This window comes from Fusarium pseudograminearum, chromosome 2 (genome assembly GCF_000303195.2).
Source record: "Fusarium pseudograminearum CS3096 chromosome 2, whole genome shotgun sequence".
Classification (NCBI taxonomy): domain Eukaryota; kingdom Fungi; phylum Ascomycota; class Sordariomycetes; order Hypocreales; family Nectriaceae; genus Fusarium; species Fusarium pseudograminearum.
The window spans coordinates 6,685,000-6,704,753 of record NC_031952.1 but is presented as its reverse complement, the minus strand read 5'-3'; the positions used below and the strand labels follow the sequence as shown (position 1 = coordinate 6,704,753).

The window sequence follows — 19,754 nt, the reverse complement described above, 5'->3', positions numbered from 1 at the left end:
AGACAAAGTACACTGCTGTGCCTTGGTAGTTGAACTTTTGTAACAATAAAAGAGAAGTCAATATAATATCTCAGCTAAGAATAGAAATCTGCCTTTCCAGAAAGGTATAGTAAACTACTCAAACACTTGTCTCCGTCAAATCAAGTCTACTGGACAAAAATGTCATCCTGAGCACCGTCCATGAAACCCATTCGCTGGTTGTAAGTAGGCGTTTTGCCATTAGGGGGATCAACGTTGTTGCCTTCAGCTTCTGTTACGAGTCAGAACATTGTCAACAAGACTGTTGTTCAGGGGTAGTTGACTTACGGTGCCAAACCATCATCTGCTTGGGTCCAGGAACACACTTGGTAGGGTTATCGCGACAGTAGATGGCAGGCTTAGGCTTGCCCAGTTTTTTGGTGGATGTGCTACCAGTGACCTTGCAGCGGTGGTTTTGCATGTACATGTTTGACTGGCCGCCTAGAACTCTATTCAGCAATGACTTGAAGGGGAGGGAAACCGAGATAAGTCTTACAGCCATCGGGGATCCAGAGCCAGGCACAGTAGCAGCCCTCTTCTGGGCACTCTGGCATGTCGGCTGGAACATCGTACCAAGTCTCGCGAAAGAAAGGAGAACTATGATAAGCCAGTCAGCCGAATAACATGTTTGAAGGAGAATGGTCTTACTAGTATCGCACGGAAAAGACAACAAGGTTATCCATGGTAACCTTGCTGATATCACTCTCATACGAAATGGCCCACGCAGTTCCACCAGTTGATTCGATGTTCTTGGTGTGCAACTCTCCACCAGAGCCATCACCACCATCCATGAGACAGCCACCCTCAGGACCTCTCCAAGGCATGGATCGGTTCTTACCGTCCTGCCAATCCGTGGTCAAGGCTCCCTTGTACGAAAGTGTGGTGAAGGCGCGGTTGTTGGCAAGCTCAGTCATGAAGGACTTTCCGGCTGGAAGTTCGAGAAACTCGCCCTTGGGAGGAGGGACGACATCGCAGCCACGGTCGGCTTGCATCCACCATTTGGACTTGGGGAGGTCGTAGAGAGGGTTTACGGCGAGGTTGGTGTTTGCGTTATCGACGGAGGAGTCGTTGCCGCCCTGAACATTTAGCATTGATGAGAGGAAGAGGTGACTTTACTTACTCGGCAGTACATTCCCTTGTTCCAAGAGGCAATGTGAGCACTCGCAGACGCAACGAGAGTGAGGAGTAGAGTTGAAGTATACATGATGAATGAAATAAACGAATGTCGGTTATATCGAATGAATGGACAGTGCAATCAATGCACATAGAAAAGAATGAATAATGAATGAATAGAGATCAAGCGATTGCTTCTTTGAACTTCACACAACTTATATACATTGACCAAGCCACTCGCGCGAGTATCCTCAGACAGTTACCCAAGACTCGGGTCCTTTCATCTCATCCTTAGGCGTTCCCAATAAGCGGCCGCTGCTAAAACAACAGGGATCGCACTTACAAAGCACCGCCAAGGAAGAGCCGGCGAAACGAACTGACATGCCACGAAGCCATTCGAGGTTAAGTCTGATTGTTGAAACTTGTGGTGATCTTCGACATCCTTGTATAAGGCGGCCGCTTGTTGGGGAGCAGCTGAACATCGGCGTTTCAGACTGCTTCCTTCGCGAGGGCTTACAATAATTGAGTTAACCTCGTGGGTAGCAGGAAAGCTGACCTTGTAAGTCTTGGGGTGCAAAACTAAGTAGTCTAAGAAGCTTAGTCTAAATAGCATAAGCTGACCTACTGATTTCGTGTCTTATGCTTCCAGCGGCCAATTTCTCTGATACCCCGAGGATGAATACGTTGGCGGGTTGGTACTGGGAGAGCTGAAAGTTGTTTGAAACATGAAAATACGAAATAGCGACTTGGTCATTGAAACAGCGAGAAGCTAGCTGGCTATCTAGATCGGCCAATATGTACTGAAGTAATTGGCGGATCTTTCATCGATGCACTCTTCGTCTAGCTAATAATGTGTACAAAGGGTGATCGCAACCAGCAAACACCCGCATTGTACACTCCAATCACTGAAACACCTATAAAGAATCATTAAATTGACAATTTTACCCCAGCCTGAACAACGCCAAACCGCCGCAACTCCAGAACAGCTAGCTAGAGACTTAGCCCTCCTCCCTGTCCATGTCGTCTCTGCCTCTCTTGCCACCCTTCTTGCCACGGCCACCCTTCTTCAATGTGCTGCCCTTCTTGCCCCTCTCCTCGGTGAACGACTTCATTTCGATTCTGGCGACTCGCTGAGCCTCCTCGACTCGGGACTGGAAAGCCATAACTTCCTCCTTCTCTGTTGGGTACTCCCCGAGCTTCTTGCCGAGAGCGGCCTCGATTCGGAGGTAGATCTCGAGATCGTACTGGGTCACCAAGCTGATGGCAACACCGGATTTTCCAGCACGAGCGGTTCGTCCGACTCTGTGGACGTATGTCTTGGAGTCCTGGGGCAAATCGTAGTTGAGAACAACATCGACTGAAGGAATATCCAGACCACGGGCGGCGACATCAGTGGCGACCAGGATATCTCGTGTACCGGAACGGAACTTGTTGAGGGCTCCTAGACGGGATGACTGAGAAAGTTGGCCGTGGAGTGGAATTGCACCGAAACCAAGTGTTCGTAGTAGGATAGAAACACGCTGTGTCTCCCACACGGTTCGTGTGAAGACGATTGTAGACTGTCCGGCGTGCTCGTTGATCAAGTAGATAAGATGGACATCCTTCTGGGGATGAGGGATGAAGAGGTAATGCTGCAGCAGGGTTGAGACGGTCTGGTACTTGTTGGAGCTGATGCTCACTTTGACGGGATCCCTCAAACTGGCACGCTGCAAGCTTTCGATCTTGGAGCTGATTGTTGCAGAGAAGAGGTATGTGCGTCGCTCTCGGGGAACGAACTTGAGGATCTTGTCAATACTGGGTCCAAAGTCCATGTCAAGAAGACGATCAGCCTCGTCCATGATCAGATACTTGAGGGTTCGCAGCGAAAAGCCCTTGGTCTTCTCGAGATGATCCACAAGACGACCAGGTGTCGCAACGATAATGTGAGGCTTCTTTCCAAGTGCAATTGACTGGGGAACCATATCCAGACCTCCGACAATTACAGCGCATCGTAGCGAGATAAGCGAACCGAGAGCCTCAAAGGCTTGTCCAATCTGGGTTGCCAATTCACGAGTCGGGGCGAGGACGAGGCCGAATAGAGGCTGAGGCTTGTCGAGAAGGGCCTGGAGAACGGGCAGGGCAAAGGCTGCCGTCTTTCCACTACCTGTTTCGGCGAGACCGATGATATCTCGGCCCTGAAGGGCGACGGGGATGGACTGTTCTTGAATAGGCGTGGGGTACTTGTAGTTGAGCTTCTCGCAGGCTTCGCATAGAGCATCGTTGACTCCCTAGGAATTGTTAGAGATTTCGACTTGAAAATTGAGTCAGTGAGTCATACCAGATCCTTAAAGGTCTTCTTGGGAGCATCAACAGCCGTCTCCTCTGCTGAAGGCTCCTCTAGAGTCGCAGACTCTTCCTCGGATTCCTCGTCGCTGGAAGGCTCAGGTTCAGCCCGGGCAGGCTTCTCTTGGGCAACGGGCTTTGTCTTTCTGGGCGCATCTTGCGCGACCTTTCTTCTCTTTGCGCCGTTCATGCTGGGCAGTTTTGTGTGTGTAAAAACGAAAGTCTAATTCATGGAAAGATGATCTTGATCCAAGAACTTCAAAATATTTTAGTGGGGACCTTGTTATCGCACGTGCGCTAGTCTTATCGTGGTCCCGCCGAACTTTTTTTCTTTCTGCTATCCATTGGGATTTGCGACAGCCAGCTTCAAGCAAGTTTTAACGATACATTCAATAACAAAAAACCACAACAATGGCACGCAAACGAACAAAGAAGAGAACCCATCTGGGTGCTAGCAATCCCGATGTGGACTCTGCCGGTCATGCTTCCGCCAAGGACCCCAAGAGCATGGTTATTCGAATTGGCGCTGGCGAAGTCGGTTCCAGCGTTAGCCAGCTTGCGGCCGACGTGCGAAAGGTCATGGAGCCCGGTACTGCCAGTCGATTGAAGGAGAGGCGTGGAAACAGACTAAAAGATTATGCTGTCATGTGCGGTCCTTTGGGTGTCACTCATTTGATGCTGTTCTCGAGATCGGAGACCGGAAACACCAACCTGCGAATGGCCTTGACCCCTCGAGGACCTACCTTGAACTTTCGCGTGGAAAAGTACTCGCTATGTAAGGATGTTCAGCGAGCTCAGAAGCACCCCAAGGGTGGCGGCAAGGAGTTTATCACTCCTCCTCTGGTAAGAAGACTCTTCAATCGCTGCTGGTTTATCCTGCTAACCGTTTGCAGTTGGTCATGAACAACTTTACCCGCCCAGACTCGGACAACAAGTCGAAAGTTCCCAGACACCTCGAGTCTCTCGCTACGACGGTCTTCCAGTCCCTATTCCCTCCTATCAACCCCCAAGCTACACCCCTCAAGTCGATTCGACGAGTCCTGTTGCTGAACCGCGAGGCGTCAGAGGAAGACGATGGCACTTTTATCGTCAACTTTAGACATTATGCTATCACAACAAAGTCTACCACCGTTTCCAAGCCTCTAAGGAGATTGAACGCTGCCGAGCAATTCGTAACCTCAAAAACCAACCGAAAGGGCAAGATGCCTAACCTGGGCAAGCTCGAGGATGTCGCGGATTTCCTAATCGGAGGCGAGGCCGGCGATGGTTATATGACAGATGCGACTAGTGGTAGTGAGATGGACACAGACGCCGAGGTCGAGATCTTGGACTCCACAACCCGAAAGGTCCTATCTGCCAAGGCCAGACAAGCAGCAGCACAGAACGAAACCGAGCCCGAAGCGGAAGAGGAGAACGTCGAGCGCCGCGCTGTCAAGCTTGTCGAGCTTGGTCCCCGAATGCGCCTCCGCTTGACCAAGGTCGAGGAGGGTCTTGCGTCCGGCAAGGTCATGTGGCACGAGTACATCCACAAGAACAAGGATGAGATCAAGGAGCTCGAGAAGCGATGGGAGCAGCGCCGACAAGAAAAGGATGCGCGAAAGAAGGAGCAAAAGGCTAATGTGGAGCGCAAGAAGGCCGCCAAGACAAAGGATGACAACAAGGGCGAGGATGATGAGGATGAAGACGAGTTTGAGTATGATAGTGATATGGATGTCGATGAGTTCGACAGCGAAGGACTCGCAGGCGATGCTGAGTTCAAGGTCAATGAAAAGATGGAGGAGGATGGAGAGTGGGAAGATGAGGAGGAGGAGATTGCCAACAGCTGAGTGGGAAGCCTTTAGATGGTTAGGATTGCATGCTTTGGTTTGGCGTTGTATGTATTGTGACATCTGGGATTGGGCAATGAATACCTACCACCTTTGCGATTATTTGACTTTATCGTCGCGACAGTGAAGTTTTTGTCGTTATGGATAGGTCACAATAGGCACTTTAAAGTACCGTGGGTGATCAATGCGACACTAAATGATCTTCTCATGTTGGGATACGATCACAGCACGACAACCCAAAATATACCTGGTTTCCATTTAATTAAAACCATCAGAGTATCTCTATGTTAGATTACCTATCATTATGTTGTTACTCAATTGTCGCATGGAGCTGAGGCGCTCGCTATATCGATGAAAATCCACCATACGCTTCAGGGTAAGCTCCTCTCAATACCGCTATAACGGAAGTCCTCAGACAATCTGTTATCGACATGGCATCATAGACTAGGGGCAGACCCTGGACATTAAACAATTCGAGTTCCTTGCCCTGTTTGATTCGACTCTTTCTTCCATCTTCTAACCCCATGCTTAAGTCCTAAACCATCAACTGAAGGGTGCATCTACCATCAGCCTTGAAGCTCTAGTTACCGAGGTAAGAGGCACATCGTCGAGCCACCTGTCTCATTCAGGGTCATTAACCAGCTATCGTACTTGTCTTCAGTCAGCAACAACAGGAAATCATGTTTCGCGTAACCACCAGGAGTCTGAGATCGTCAGGCTTAGCACTTAAGCGAGTCCCATTCAGCACACGCTTCTCATCCACGCAGACGTCAACGTCAACGTCTGGCAACGCAAGATATGTGTGGTCAGCAGCAGCCATCCTCGGTGCTGGTTCCGGGGCTTACATCTCCAGCGGCAAGAGTACTACTGTAAAAGGCTCAAATAACGAGGTTCCTCAATTGAGCGAGTACCCCACAGAAGAACAGATCCCCGTCAATTCGCCTGTCAAGTCTATCATTCTCGAAGATGCCAATGCTAAACTGCGCGAGGACGCTCACACTTTTGTCTTTGAGGGGCACGCAGGAGCCAAGGGGCGCGTAGACTTTGCGCGCCTGGGAAGCAATAACCCCATTGAGGACGATTGGGATCTCAAAATTGCAAAGGGTGTCGGCGGAACCAAGACTTTGTACGCTGGCGTTTACGATGGACATGCGTGAGTGAACCCGCTAGAATTCTGTGAGAGTATGCTAACACAACGCAAGAGGATGGGCGACTTCGCAAGTGTTAAGGAACGCTCTCGTACCGTACGTGTCAGGCGCCCTGTCAAGTCTCACACCTACCACTTCTACTGAGCTTGTTGACGATGCCATTCAAAAGGCCTTTGTCCGTCTTGACGACCGCATTTTTAACACAGCCCTCAAAGCTGTTGAATCTGGCCAAGACCAAGGCACCGCATCTGTTATCTCAGCTGTCGCACCTGCCATTGCTGGGTCCTGCGCGCTTCTAACCATGTACGAGCCCGTCACGTCTACACTCCGCACTGCTGTCGCAGGCGACTCGCGAGCAGTTCGTGGCGCGTGGTCCTCCAAGACGGATAAGTATGAGACGGACATTCTTAGCATCGATCAGACTGGCTTCAATCAGCTTGAGGTGGAGAGACTCGATAAGGAACATCCCGGTCAGCTTCACAGCATGCTCAACCTTGACTCTGGCCGGCTTTTTGGACTTGCAGTTACAAGGGCGTTTGGCGACCATCGACTGAAATGGCCAGCCAAGGTTATTCGCAAAGTCCAGGACGATTACTACGGAACCCCGCCCCGACCAAACTACACCACACCTCCGTACTTGACGGCCCGCCCAGAAGTCACGACCCGAAAGATCCAGACAGACGACTTTGTCATTCTCGGCTCCGACGGTCTTTGGGACATGATCAGCAATGAAGACGCCGTGACATGCGTCTCGCGCTGGCTAACCGCCAAGAAAAGCGGCAAGCCTGAGCCGTTCAAGGAGACCAAGTTCGAGGGCAAGCTGGAAGATGGATGGCAGGCCACACCGGAGCACCATGTCATTGAAGATCTCGACAATGCGGCCGTGTGCCTGGTGAAGAACGCATTTGGAGGGTCGAGACGAGGCTTGTTTCTTGGAGCGATGACAACGTATGCGCCCATGAGCCGAAATGTGAGGGATGACATTACTGTGCAGATTATTTTCTTCAAGGATCCTTATGAGAAGAAGTGAGTAGAGGTGCTAGAAAAGAGCATGGAAGAAACGCCTGGATAGAGTTTATTTGTCTGCGAATGCCTTTATCGTTGAATGGCGCCGGGGATAACGATTGTTCTTTTGACAGCTATATATTTGTTCACAATACAGTAGACAAATTGTCAATTCAACTCGTTTAGCTCGCCAATACAAATGGGTTGTATAAGCGCCTGTTTCTGTCTTACTTACCTCCCTGGCACCTGTACTGCTGTACCATTCTAGTGGGTAGCAGAAAAGTTCGCCTCCTAAGTCAGGGTATGGAAATACGTAGCCTAAGAAGCATAGTCTAAGTGGCATAAGCTGCCCTAATAATTTTGTCTCTTATGCTTATAACGGTCAATTTTTCTGATACCCTGAGGCCATTGCACTCGCCCTAACCCTAGCGACTATCGAGAACTATTTGTGCTTGAACAAAAGGCCATTTGGTACTCTGCAATGACAAACAGACTTGGAGGAGAAAGGACGAGATACGACTATTAACGGCCCCCACGTCTTCGTCTCACGCAACGGCCCGCTCTTGGTTGCATCCACGCGCCGCGACCCTTGCACATAAGATCATTTTTGGCAATCTTGAAACTGGAAACGGACAAGCAGCAATCAGAAGCTTCAAAACAACAGGACCCTGGCGACCCAACTGTGGTACCTGGAGCACAGCCAGTTATGGGTGTTCTGGTGCCGCTCAGCAACTGTGGACTGCTCGCCTGTATTGTCGCCAGATTCTTCAACTTGATGGCTCTGGTAGTTAGTAGAGTTATCCCCCCTCAAGCTGGAGTTTGTATTCGAACTAATCACGTCTTCAAGCCCTAACATTTACCTGAGGTGTATTATATGATAGGATTGTCATTAAATATCTGCTTGTTAACATGCGTGCACACTCTCAGGCATGTACATAATTATCGATGTGCCGTAGCCTACAATTTGAGACATCAAGCCGCGCTTAGCATCCATCGCGAAACATGACATGGACTGTTGGTGACAACCATGCAGAAGGAATAAGTATCCTAGCACAGGCTGTTGGTACTATCGCTTGACATTAATCTTACTCTTCACAAACTGTGTCTTCAACTGCTTGCTGCAAACACATGGCATCCAACGAGACTGAATTCGTTGGCTGGACGCCATCACCAGATGGAAGAGGCACATATGACATAATATTTGCATGTCTAGTTACAACATTTTTGTGCTGTTGGACTTCGGTTTACCCTAATATCCCTGCACCCGAAGACGAGTTTTGGGCATCGATCAGAGACAGAGTCGGACTTGCGTGCCTGGGATTACTTGGGCCTGAATTTATAATAGTGTTGGCTATCGGGCAGAAGTCTTCGGCACGGAGATCAGTTGTGGTAAGTTTCGTTTGGTCTCGTAAAGCCAATGGCCTACTGATATAAAATAGAAATTCCATGAAGAAGGATATAAACAATGGACCATTACCCATGGTTTCTTCGCTGACATGGGCGGATTTGTCCTTGAGGCTGATGATCTGAACCGACCGATACCTCTCAACGCAGAACAACTATTCTATCTAGTCAAGAATTCGCACGTCAGATATCCTGAGATAACTGCCGGAGAGCTGCGAGATAGGAACAAGTCAGATGGATTTGCACGGTAAGCACATTTGATCCCATCGGATTGGTCCCCTGGTAACTAAAACGTGTAGACTCGTTACGATCTGGCAAGCAACGTGGTTCATCATAACGTTCATCGCACGGCTGATTCAAGGACTTCATGTGACGACCATGGAGCTCACTGCAGTTTCATTTGTAGTCATTCTCTTTGGAACGGCATGGTGCTGGAAAGACAAGCCGTCTGATGTAGGCACAACAATTATTCTTCAGAGTGTTGACAGAATGGAAGATATAATCACTCGGGTGAGTATCGATCAGTTATATTGGAGTGTCTGAACTAATTCCTTGCCAGGGAAGACGATCACCAGATCAGCCGTACTATCAAACACCCCTAGACTTCATCAGCAGAGACGAAACAGCATTGAACCTGGCATGGCAATACTACAATGAACTATCACGCAAGATGGTATTTTCACCCTTTTCACGCCGTGTCAAGAAGATCCCATGGGACAGAATCCCAGGCGACATATTCCTTAGAATGGACTTTGACCTCGAACTAGTAGGCGTTGCCTTCATCCTCGTCTTCAGCGCCGCTTTCCTTTCCGCATGGAACTTTTCGTTCCCGAGCCTGGTAGAAAGAGACTTTTGGCGTGTGGCCAGTATATACATGCTCGTATACGGCTTTGTCGGTGCGGCGTGGATGGAACTGTCCATGTGGATCTTTGTACCGCAGAATCGAGTCGCTCAAGGTCTGGAGCTGAGTATCGTCGAGAAAGAGCTGGCTCAAAAGTCCCACCCTTTCCGGGACTTGTACTTCAGGCTAGAGAAAAGGATAAGGAAAAAGACAAGAGGGAGTAGTGACGTTGATGGTGATAGTTTGGTGCCTCAACAGCCAAAGAAAGGTGTCTTGGCTTTTTTGAGCAGATCTCACAACATATCGCACCGAAAGGACCCCAATATGGGAGTTCAGATTGGGTTTATTGCCTTTACTTCAGTTTTGTGCATTCTGTATCTCGCGTTTCGGATTTTTATCTTTGTGGAAGATTTCATTGGATTGAGAGCTCTGCCGCCGAGTGCGTTTGAGACGGTTGAATGGACAAAGTTTATTCCACATATATAGTCTTGGGGGAGACAAAAGACAGAGGATAAGTGCTTTGGTATATCATATCATTTATTAACCCTTTTATATTAGTAAATCATCCTTTACACCTGTCTCTGTCCTGTTCCAAATGAGTGAAAATCGGATTTGATATGTCTACAAAATATGCGAGTACAGATGAATAAACTTGAGATCCCTATACGTGAATTTTCGGTAGAGTCCTATAGGCTTGGAAGTCCATTGTTCTCAGAGTGATGTTAGAGTCGGGTTCTAGAACTGATGTCCTGGGATATCTCCACTTCGCCTGGAGACTAACAATAAATGCCTCTTGCATCTATCATTGTCAGCTTGTCAGCCTGAAACTCATTGCAGCCCTCATAACGTCTTGTCCTCAGCACTCTTCAGGATATCAGCGTCCAGCCAGTGGCGATTTGGCCATGTCATCAGACGTGAGCACGGGACGGAAGCCTCGTGTAGTTTCATTGGGAAGACCCGAGTTTATTGGTGAAGAATATATCGAAGAGTTCCAGAAAGACTTTGATTATGATGTCAGTCACTAATGATCCTTTTGGACTTTTCACAAGACTCTGAACACTGGATTTATGTTTGTACTAATACATGCTTTGCAGATTCTCGACGTCACTAATCACCAAGAAGCATTGGAAAAACTACCACTCATGCTCAAACAACGTGGCCCCATAGACGCTTTCATAATTCGAATGGGCAGACCTCCTTATCGTCCGTTTGACAAGATCTTTAAACTCCTCGCCCCTCACTGTAAGATCATTGCTTCCGCTGCAGCCGGCTACGATGATTTAGCAGAGGAATGGTGCACCGAGCAAGGGATATGGCTTTGTAACAGTGTCGATGCTGTAGCCGAAGCCACCGCAGATATGGCATTCTTTCTTACCCTGGCCGTTATTCGAGATACGTACCGCGGTGAACGTTGCCTAAGGGAGGGTAACTGGAGAGGTCCTGTTGTGCCGAGTAGGGATCCATGGGGCATGACACTAGGCATAGTTGGAATGGGCGCCATTGGGACGTGCCTTGCGAAGCGAGCAGTTGCATTCAACATGAAAATCAAGTATTACAACCGTCGGAGGCTAAGTGCTGAAGATGAGGAAAGGTACCATGCAACACATTGCTCATCACTGCACGAGCTACTCGCACAATCCGATGTGGTATCGATCAACTGCCCCCTCACAAAAGAAACCGAAAATATGATATCGACCAAAGAGTTTGAAACAATGAAGGACGGTGCTTTTATCGTTAACACTGCTCGAGGAGCTATTGTTGACGAGACTGCACTCATCAATGCTCTAGAAAGTGGAAAGATCACAAGAGCTGGATTGGACGTTTTTCTGAATGAGCCTGACCTGAATGGGTACTTCAAGACGAGTGACAAGGTGGTCATTCAGCCTCATGTTGCTGGTTTGACAGACTTGGCATTTCAGCGGGGAGAAAGGGAGGCTTTTGAGAATATCAAAGCCTTATTCAAGACAGGAAAGCCTGTATCTCCTGTCAACTGTCTGAGTAAGTAGGCTAGACCGGATTATTAGCTTATTTATCAATCGCAATCTCAAGTTCGGAGGTCACCGTTTCTATTACTCGTCCGCCTCCTAGCCATGAAGATATTCACATGAAAGCGTGGCCGTTTCTAACCGCATGACAAACGGTATTCCACATGGCTATCGGCTAGAATTTCGAACATGTCTTAGCAGATCATTGTAGCTCAGCTATTAATTATAAGGCTGTCACTAAAATCTGCTACGTTACAAAACGATCAGCTAAGAATATCATTAGTCCAGACGCTAGAAATTTCAGGATACCACGCTAGACGTTAAAAGAACATTCGTTGACATTTCACTCTTGCTGTTAGTCATACCATTACTTATTTAAGAAGTTGAAGAGTTTTGAAATGAGCTGGGTATGCATTGGCCACAATCACATGAATCCTGCTCACTACAGATCCGAGTCTTCCGTCTGCATAAATCCTTGTTGCTGAACTTGACCAAGAAGAGAAGCTGTCAACGAAAACAAAACTGCGGCTGAAGCTTAGACCCGAGCTAGTGGTTCTGGGCCTGGGGTGACAATAACCCCAGGATGATGATCCTACGTTTGTGAAGTAATTGCAACATGTTGAAGGTATGGCCCTGAAGAAAATTATGACACTTGACATGTCGTTGGAATCTACAAGCCGTTCCAGATCGGGATTATTAATCTTGTGCACGATGCTGTGATACAAGGAAAGTTAAGAAACCACAACTAATAAAGGCAATGATTTTCAACGGCCATCGGCTACCTGCCGGTGACTCAAAGCGGGAGACTAGACAAGCTAATTACGCTTCATCTTGGCGTATGCTTGAACTTGAACTTGGCTTGTTTAGCAACTAACAAGGGAGCAGCCACCAACCAACACACGAAGGAATGAATGGCTTTTTATCTCTTACGTTTTCTTCAAGTAATCTCCGTAAAGAATTATGCAAACAAAACAGCACCACATTGGTCCAGAAGGAACTGGGAATGTTCCGTGGCGCACGCCAACATGTCAGGAACCATTCCAGCAAACCAACGGAAGTACGGATCAGAGAAGTAACTAACCACCCCCAGATCGACCATGGGGGATATGTGACGGAAGTGAACGGCCTAGCCCCGGCACAGTTAGCCGTTCTGTTATGTACTCGTCGATGTTTGATGTGCGTCCATGGGAGCGAGACCCCTGTAAAAGTCGGACAAATCGTCCCATAGCTACAGCAGCACCATAGATTAAAGTTCAAGGTGTTCGTTATGAGAGTGCGCCAGTGCGACTGATTATGAACTTTTCTTTTCTTTTCTTTTTCTTCCTTTTCACTTTATGTTTCAGGGGCTGGCACTGTCGATCGGTCTGTTCACATCGGAGCATTTAAAACAGCTAGTTCTGCAAATCCGAAACTTAACTTGTTGTCAAAGTCAAGTTGAGCGCCATCTGTGTCATTCTGGCGCGGGTTCCTTGATCAAGCACTTCCCGCTTTGACCTGACACGTTGAGACTAGACTCCAATAGACCTGGACGCGACAACCTGGCTAGATATTGAAAGCTAAAATGGGGTGTCGACTAGGGGAGGAGGCCTAGGAGTGTGTTTAATTTACTACTACGGAGAACGATTACAACACACACCTGTAGAAAATGCAACGTCTTTTGGTGTTCTGCTTTTGGTTTCGTTGCTTTTTCTGCCCGAGATTTGAGGGGAGTGGAAAAAGTATGTGTGAGGAGGGCACTTCACAGTATCCGCGGACATTTGTTAGTCAAGATATTGGGTAGTAGCTTGATATAAGGGACGATATGTCCCACGACCAACTTCATGCTGTGCATCTTTGATACATGGATCCAATGCATACATAGCATGGATTAGCCCCAACCAAAAACCATCTCTTGGTCTTTTGTATTTGTTCGCCATGCCGGATCCCAAAGTCACAAAGGCCTTTGAAGACGGCAGAGTGCCCAAGGGCATCACAGCCGATTATCTCAACCAGTCAAGAGATGCATCGGCTATAGCGGGTATTGTATTTGTTACGGCTCTGACCAGTATTATTGTTCTGGGTCGGCTTGCTTCGCGAGCGTTTTTGATGCGCCGCTTCGGCTTCGACGATGGCTTGACGTTGATATCATGGGTAAGTCTCTGTTCTTTCTTCTTTCTTGGCGGCTCCATTGCAGGCGTCGATCTCTCCGATCTCTCCGATCTCTCCGATCTCTCCGATCTCTCCACTGTACAGTGAGACATTGCCAAAAATGCTAATTGTGATGTGACTTAGATGTGCTTCGTGGCATTTGTCGGCCTGTGCATTGAACTCATCGAGCTGGGTTCTGGAAGACACTTCGCCTATATTGAATACGTCCTCGATATGCCGACGGTCGAATACACCGAAGTCCTCGATTTCGTAGCTCACATTATATACACCACCGCGCTATTACTCTGTCGAATGTCCGGTCTTGCGTTTTACCATCGCCTATGCGCCGTCCATGACCGTCTCCGATTAGCCATCTCGGTTGTCTTTGGCATTCTAATAGCTGGGTATATTCCTCAGCTGTTGCTTATTGTGTTTCATTGCACGCCTGTTACTGGACTATGGCCGTATGAGTGGCAGCGTGGATTTGAGGATTATACGTGTTTGCAGTGGGGGTTAGTATACAGCGTCAACTCATCAGTGTCGCTTATATGCGACTTTTTGTTGTTCGGTATCCCGATTGTGATGCTTCGGGTGTTGGAGATGCCGAGAAAGAGAAAGATACAGCTGGGGTGCATTTTACTACCTGGTATCTCGTAAGTTTGATGCCGAAAATAATTTTGAAGGAGACTTACAGTGTGTTAGTGTCATTGCCATCTCAATTGCACGCCTGGTGCTGGTCATTGAAGGACAATGGAATACGGACATGTCATGGGCCTGTAAGTTAACGACACCACCACTAACACTCATCTAATATTCTACAGACAATCCCATGTTGGTTATTGAAGTCAGCGAAATCGGCGCCACGCTCATTGCCCTTTCAGTACCAGGATTTAAGCCCTTGTTCGACAAGGTTGTCTTACAGCGAGACATCACCCAGGGAGAAAGCAATGTTAAATCGAAATACGAAAAACAGCAGAGTTCCAAGGGAGGCACAGCGCTGCGATCACTCAATTTTCGTCCCGAACACGATGCTCTTACGAGCCGCGACACTTCAGCTGCGAGAACCAACGCGCATCGAACGAGCAATGCGACAGCAGATAACAGGAGTGAGAATAGCGCCGATGGCATTTTGGTACAAGTGGACTTCAGAATAAAGGAGGATATACAAGATGCGAATAGTACAAGTGATACGGAAAGAGTATGGAAATGAGACCCTGGCTCAGGACATGGTTATGTATGAGTATGTACCGTACATGTTATCATTAATTCAGTCAGTATTTCTGCCCATCCCTTTCAAGAGGAACAATTGAAGCCATTGCTCTATTAATTATACCAAGTGAATGGCATTTGAACAGCATTGTTCTCCGTTCCATTGTCTGGGGCTGTGGAACGTTGGGGATGATGATGTTTTATACTTCGTGGCGCTGATGATTGCATGAGATATGCCACACCAGCCACCAAATATTGTTTTTTATAAAGGCTAATTGCCTGTCAATTACTCTTTACAGACTTTAGCTTTTATAACCTCATTAAAAAGTCCTCATTGACTCGTCAAACAAAATACGATAATCATATTAGCATGCTCTGGACGTCAAGCAATGCCTCGATCGAGTCTAGGTTGGGCAATCGTAATTGGAACCCCTAAACTGTTTATATCCGCTAAACTTACAGGGAGGGGGCCCGCCACAACTCACTAAATCTCCAATCCTTTCGGGGCTTCTGCCAACCGGGCTAGGATCAACCAGGCCAGGCCATGAAGCTCTTTGTCAAGATTACATTATTGACATGACATTCAATGCAGTAATTGCATATTTAGCGCCCAATGTCTCGGCCCGCGCTGCCACTGCACCCACTGAACGCCGCCTTTTCCGTCCCAAAGCTACCAAGGAAGGTGCGCCTGCAGAAAGGAACCCTGTAGCTTCCTTCCAGCTAAGGATAGCTGCGTCTTTAGGGAATAAACATAATAATGGCTTGCATCCACCCTTTGCCGTTTCCTTTCCTCGGATTCATTGCCTCTTCACTACTGTCGTCGCCATGAAGCTTCTCAGCTTGTCTCTGGCCGCTGGCCTCATTGTTAATCAGGGCGCAAGCGCCAAACCGAACCCCCAGGACGAACCTCTCTTCTCTTACAATGCCAACCTACTGCCCCTTGAGAAGAATGTCGGATCGTCTGATCTCTTCCCCATGGCAGATTGCAATGGGTTCAAGCTTGAAGAGGCGGCCTTCACTCAGATGCAGAACGCCATGAAAGCTGGGAAGCTTACTTCTGTCCAGCTCGTCACCTGCTACCTGATCCGGACATACCAGACCGAGGAGTACATCAAGTGAGTTTGCGATCCGTGGGGCTCAATTCGGCAATGGCTCCGTGATCTACACAGATACACTTTGTGACTGGAGCTAATTGTTTCACAGCTCCATCATGCAAATCAATCCGGATGCTTTTGCAATTGCTGCTGAGCGCGACGCCGAACGAGCAAAGGGCAAAGTTCGCGGCCCCCTCCACGGAATTCCATTCACTGTCAAAGACAACATCGGAACCAAAGATAGTCTCGAAACCACCGCAGGCAGTTGGGCACTTCTTGGAAATGTCGTCCCCCGCGATGCGCATGTCGTCAAGAAGCTTCGCGACGCAGGCGCCGTGCTGTTCGGCAAAGCTGCCCTGAGCGAATGGGCCGACATGCGCAGCAACGACTACTCCGAGGGTTACTCTGCCCGCGGTGGCCAGGTTCGCAGTGCCTACAATTTTACCATCAATCCTGGCGGCAGTTCTACAGGCAGCGCTGTTGGCGTTGGAGCCAATGCGATTGCTTTTTCGCTTGGTACCGAGACGGACGGTAGCGGTAAGTTTAGCTTCCGGTAGATCTCATGTTTAAGCATTTCCGCTGACATTCTCTGACGTAGTTATCAACCCCGCCAACCGCAATGCTCTTGTAGGAATTAAGCCTACTGTGGGCCTGACATCCCGTGCCGGTGTCATTCCTGAGAGTGAGCACCAGGACTCTGTTGGAACATTCGCGCGCACTGTGAGAGATGCTACACTGGTACTCGATGCTATCTACGGCCTTGATGAGCGCGATAACTACACCTCTGCACAAAAGGATAAAACACCAAAGGGCGGCTATGCACAGTATCTGTCCAAAAAGAAGGCCCTCAAGGGGGCTACCTTTGGTCTCCCCTGGAAGAGCTTCTGGGTTCATGCTGATGAAGACATGCAGTCCCAGCTTCTGGAGCTTGTTGACTTGATCAAATCTGCTGGTGCGACAATCATCAACGGCACCGAGATTACCAACTACGAGACTATCGTTAGCCCTGATGGATGGAACTGGGATTACGGTTCCACGCGAGGATTCCCTAATGAGTCTGAGTATACCTACATCAAGGTTGACTTTTACCGCAACATTGAAACCTACCTCAGCGAGGTCGAGAACACCAACGTCCGCAACCTTGAGGACATTGTTGAGTGAGTGGCCCTTCACATTTAACTAAGAACATTTTTAATAGTCATCAGGTTCAACAAGAAGTACGACGGAACTGAGGGAGGCTACCCCTACAAGGACGGCAAAGGCCACCCTGCCTTTGCCTCTGGACAAGATGGTTTCCTTGCCTCGCTCAAAACCAAGGGCGAAAGGGACGAAACTTACTGGCAGGCCCTCGACTTCTGTCAGTCTTCGACACGCAAGGGTATCAACGACGCCCTCTCGTACAAGGGCAAAAAGCTATCTGGTCTTCTCGTACCTCCGCAAGTCGCTCAGGCCCCTCAGATCGCCGCACAAGCTGGCTACCCAGTTATCACTATCCCTGGCGGCTACTCGAAGGAATCCGGTATGCCATTCGGCCTAGGCATCATGCAAACTGCTTGGGCCGAATCGGAGCTCATCAAGTGGGCCAGTGCTATCGAGGACCTGCAACATAGCACCGACGCTCCGTCGAAGCGTCGCCTACCCAAGTGGCTTGGGTATCTTGAGCGTAATGTTCCGGTGCCTTTTTAACCTCGTTAGATATGTACAAGATTCGAGAGTGATTCTGCTTGGATGTAGAAACGATATATACTAGTAATTCTGATATTGTTTAATGTGGAATTTAACGAAACTTGATCGCAAGTTTAGATGTTGAGATAGCAGTTTGTGATACCTAATGGCCACGAGGAGATAAGAAGCGACCAGAGTGCAAACAAAGAGATGTGGTTCAAGTCCGCTATTGACTGGCGGTATTTGAAGTCCCAGGGTTGGATAGACAAAGCTCAGAAAAAGTTAATAAAATTATGTCAAAGACATATTTACAATGGTGATCCAGGTCAAATTTAAGCCAAGAATGCAAATAAGAAACCATGACAGATTTACCTCGGACCCAGGGAGCGATGAATCATGACATGGCGTTAGTTCTGGCAGACCCAAAAAAGAGAGGTCCTACCCGGGTTCGAACCGGGGACTTCGGAAGATGTTTTCGATGGGTCATCAAAATCCAACGTCCTAACCACTAGACTATAGGACCTGTGGTGCTTGTGGAAGCTCAGACAAACACTTAAGAGGGCGGCGCCACTGAGAGGGAGCATGTTAAGAAGTGGGGCAAAAAGTGAGGTCCTACCCGGGTTCGAACCGGGGTCTTCGGAAGGTTTCTGATGCAAGTCAAAATCCGACGTCATTACCACTAAACTATAGGACCGTGGAATGCAATGTTTCCTCCAATAGGCGTATATGTGGAAAGTTTGACTGATTTCATCAGTAGCCTCACCTGGAGATAGGAAAGCAATGGTGGAAGGGATGGACTATATCATTCGAGAACAGATTCTGTGTTAGCCTTTTGTTCCATACAGGTCTTAGACGTCTTGCCATACCTCAACAACGTTGTGCTACGGCACAATGGACCACAAATCTTCACTTACATTACAACGTACTATGCACTTGGAGCACTATCGAAGAGAACAATTGTCAATTATACCTACTGGTTGACGCTATTTACCTCCAGGTAAATGCTGTCTGTGTACATTCTTGCCTCGACTTTCTCTAACCGAGTCATCCTGCGACTTGCGATGGTTAGGAATCGCTCAAATGGAGCATGCAGTCAAGAAATCCGACTTACATGGAGGTGAAATATGTCGCTGAAGATTAACAACTGCGAGAACGACAAAGAAAAAAAAAGTTTCTAGGTATCTCCTTATTCTCGATCATGAGGCTGTATCTGGTACCAGCCGTTCCGCATGATAGCGTGCCTGACAGCCTGGGGAAGCTCTTCTGTTGCCTGGTGACGGAGGGCGCCCTGAGTCTGGAGTTGCGCAATCAGGTTTTGATTCTGGTATGTTTCGACTCGAATGGTGAGTTGCATGATGTCTCCGTAGACGATGAAGTTGTTGCGACCGCAGGTCATCTCAAGGCCGTTGCGCAGTCGATCCAGATTGTAGACGAGGGTTGGGTTTATGGGGTATTCGTAGAACTGGCGTGCAGGGTCCCGGGCCTGTCGGAGGTCGATGATCTGGAAAGGCATGGTGATGGTGGTTAGGGATAGCAGGTTGCGCTGGTTGTTTTTAGGGATTTTCTGTTGTTTGTGGTGATCAGAGATAATGCGGAGGTGCAGGTTTGTCGAGAGAGAAAGAAATAAGGAAGTGCGGTGGGAAGTATATATAGTGGACAGAACATGCATGTTCATAGAAGTGTTCAGTGCGTGCAGAACGCGCTGATTCTGATGTGAATGGAAGGAACAAAGGTTTGCGTTGCTTGGAAACTCCTGTGTGGGCTTTATTTACTCTTAGGAGAGGGTTTGGAGATGAAATAGGAGAGCCTCACTGGCCGGCATAAAACATCACGTAAACCATATATATACCTAAGTATCGGCGAACGCAGTATGCTCAATACAAAGATGTTGCTAACAAACATGTATCACGATGACTGTTTGTCGCGTTCACCACGATTCAGATGAGGTCCACGCAAGCGCAGGCACAAAATCACATCACGCAAACTTGGGTAGCAAT

The 19,754-nt window shown here is 48.3% G+C and overlaps 7 protein-coding genes across 7 annotated transcripts, besides 1 other annotated feature; 4 read left to right on the top strand and 3 right to left on the bottom strand.

Moving 5' to 3' along the window:
- Positions 1-146: 146 nt before the first annotated feature.
- On the bottom strand, positions 147-1,222 carry FPSE_05251 (uncharacterized protein; the record flags this gene model as incomplete). Its single annotated transcript, XM_009258369.1, has 5 exons — positions 147-250; positions 307-459; positions 515-615; positions 667-1,094; positions 1,139-1,222. The coding sequence occupies 5 exons, from the start codon at positions 1,220-1,222 to the stop codon at positions 147-149; spliced, it is 870 nt and encodes a 289-aa protein (XP_009256644.1).
- A 907-nt stretch (positions 1,223-2,129) lies between these two features.
- On the bottom strand, positions 2,130-3,643 carry FPSE_05252 (uncharacterized protein; the record flags this gene model as incomplete). Its single annotated transcript, XM_009258370.1, has 2 exons — positions 2,130-3,398; positions 3,449-3,643. 2 exons carry the CDS (start codon positions 3,641-3,643, stop codon positions 2,130-2,132), a joined length of 1,464 nt encoding a protein of 487 aa, XP_009256645.1.
- Positions 3,644-3,864: 221 nt separating this feature from the next.
- FPSE_05253 (uncharacterized protein) lies at positions 3,865-5,279 on the top strand (the record flags this gene model as incomplete). The annotated part of the gene is made up of 2 exons (XM_009258371.1): positions 3,865-4,296; positions 4,347-5,279. The coding sequence occupies 2 exons, from the start codon at positions 3,865-3,867 to the stop codon at positions 5,277-5,279; spliced, it is 1,365 nt and encodes a 454-aa protein (XP_009256646.1).
- A 680-nt stretch (positions 5,280-5,959) lies between these two features.
- On the top strand, positions 5,960-7,457 carry FPSE_05254 (uncharacterized protein; the record flags this gene model as incomplete). Its single annotated transcript, XM_009258372.1, has 2 exons — positions 5,960-6,432; positions 6,482-7,457. The coding sequence occupies 2 exons, from the start codon at positions 5,960-5,962 to the stop codon at positions 7,455-7,457; spliced, it is 1,449 nt and encodes a 482-aa protein (XP_009256647.1).
- Positions 7,458-12,960: 5,503 nt separating this feature from the next.
- Positions 12,961-12,991: a microsatellite.
- Positions 12,992-13,576: 585 nt separating this feature from the next.
- Positions 13,577-14,999, top strand: FPSE_05255 (uncharacterized protein; the record flags this gene model as incomplete). Its single annotated transcript, XM_009258373.1, has 4 exons — positions 13,577-13,792; positions 13,934-14,442; positions 14,492-14,565; positions 14,611-14,999. The coding sequence occupies 4 exons, from the start codon at positions 13,577-13,579 to the stop codon at positions 14,997-14,999; spliced, it is 1,188 nt and encodes a 395-aa protein (XP_009256648.1).
- Positions 15,000-15,823: 824 nt separating this feature from the next.
- Positions 15,824-17,778, top strand: FPSE_05256 (uncharacterized protein; the record flags this gene model as incomplete). The annotated part of the gene is made up of 4 exons (XM_009258374.1): positions 15,824-16,113; positions 16,202-16,629; positions 16,691-17,249; positions 17,298-17,778. 4 exons carry the CDS (start codon positions 15,824-15,826, stop codon positions 17,776-17,778), a joined length of 1,758 nt encoding a protein of 585 aa, XP_009256649.1.
- Positions 17,779-18,943: 1,165 nt separating this feature from the next.
- On the bottom strand, positions 18,944-19,270 carry FPSE_05257 (uncharacterized protein; the record flags this gene model as incomplete). The annotated part of the gene is made up of 1 exon (XM_009258375.1): positions 18,944-19,270. One exon carries the CDS (start codon positions 19,268-19,270, stop codon positions 18,944-18,946), a length of 327 nt encoding a protein of 108 aa, XP_009256650.1.
- Positions 19,271-19,754: the final 484 nt, after the last annotated feature.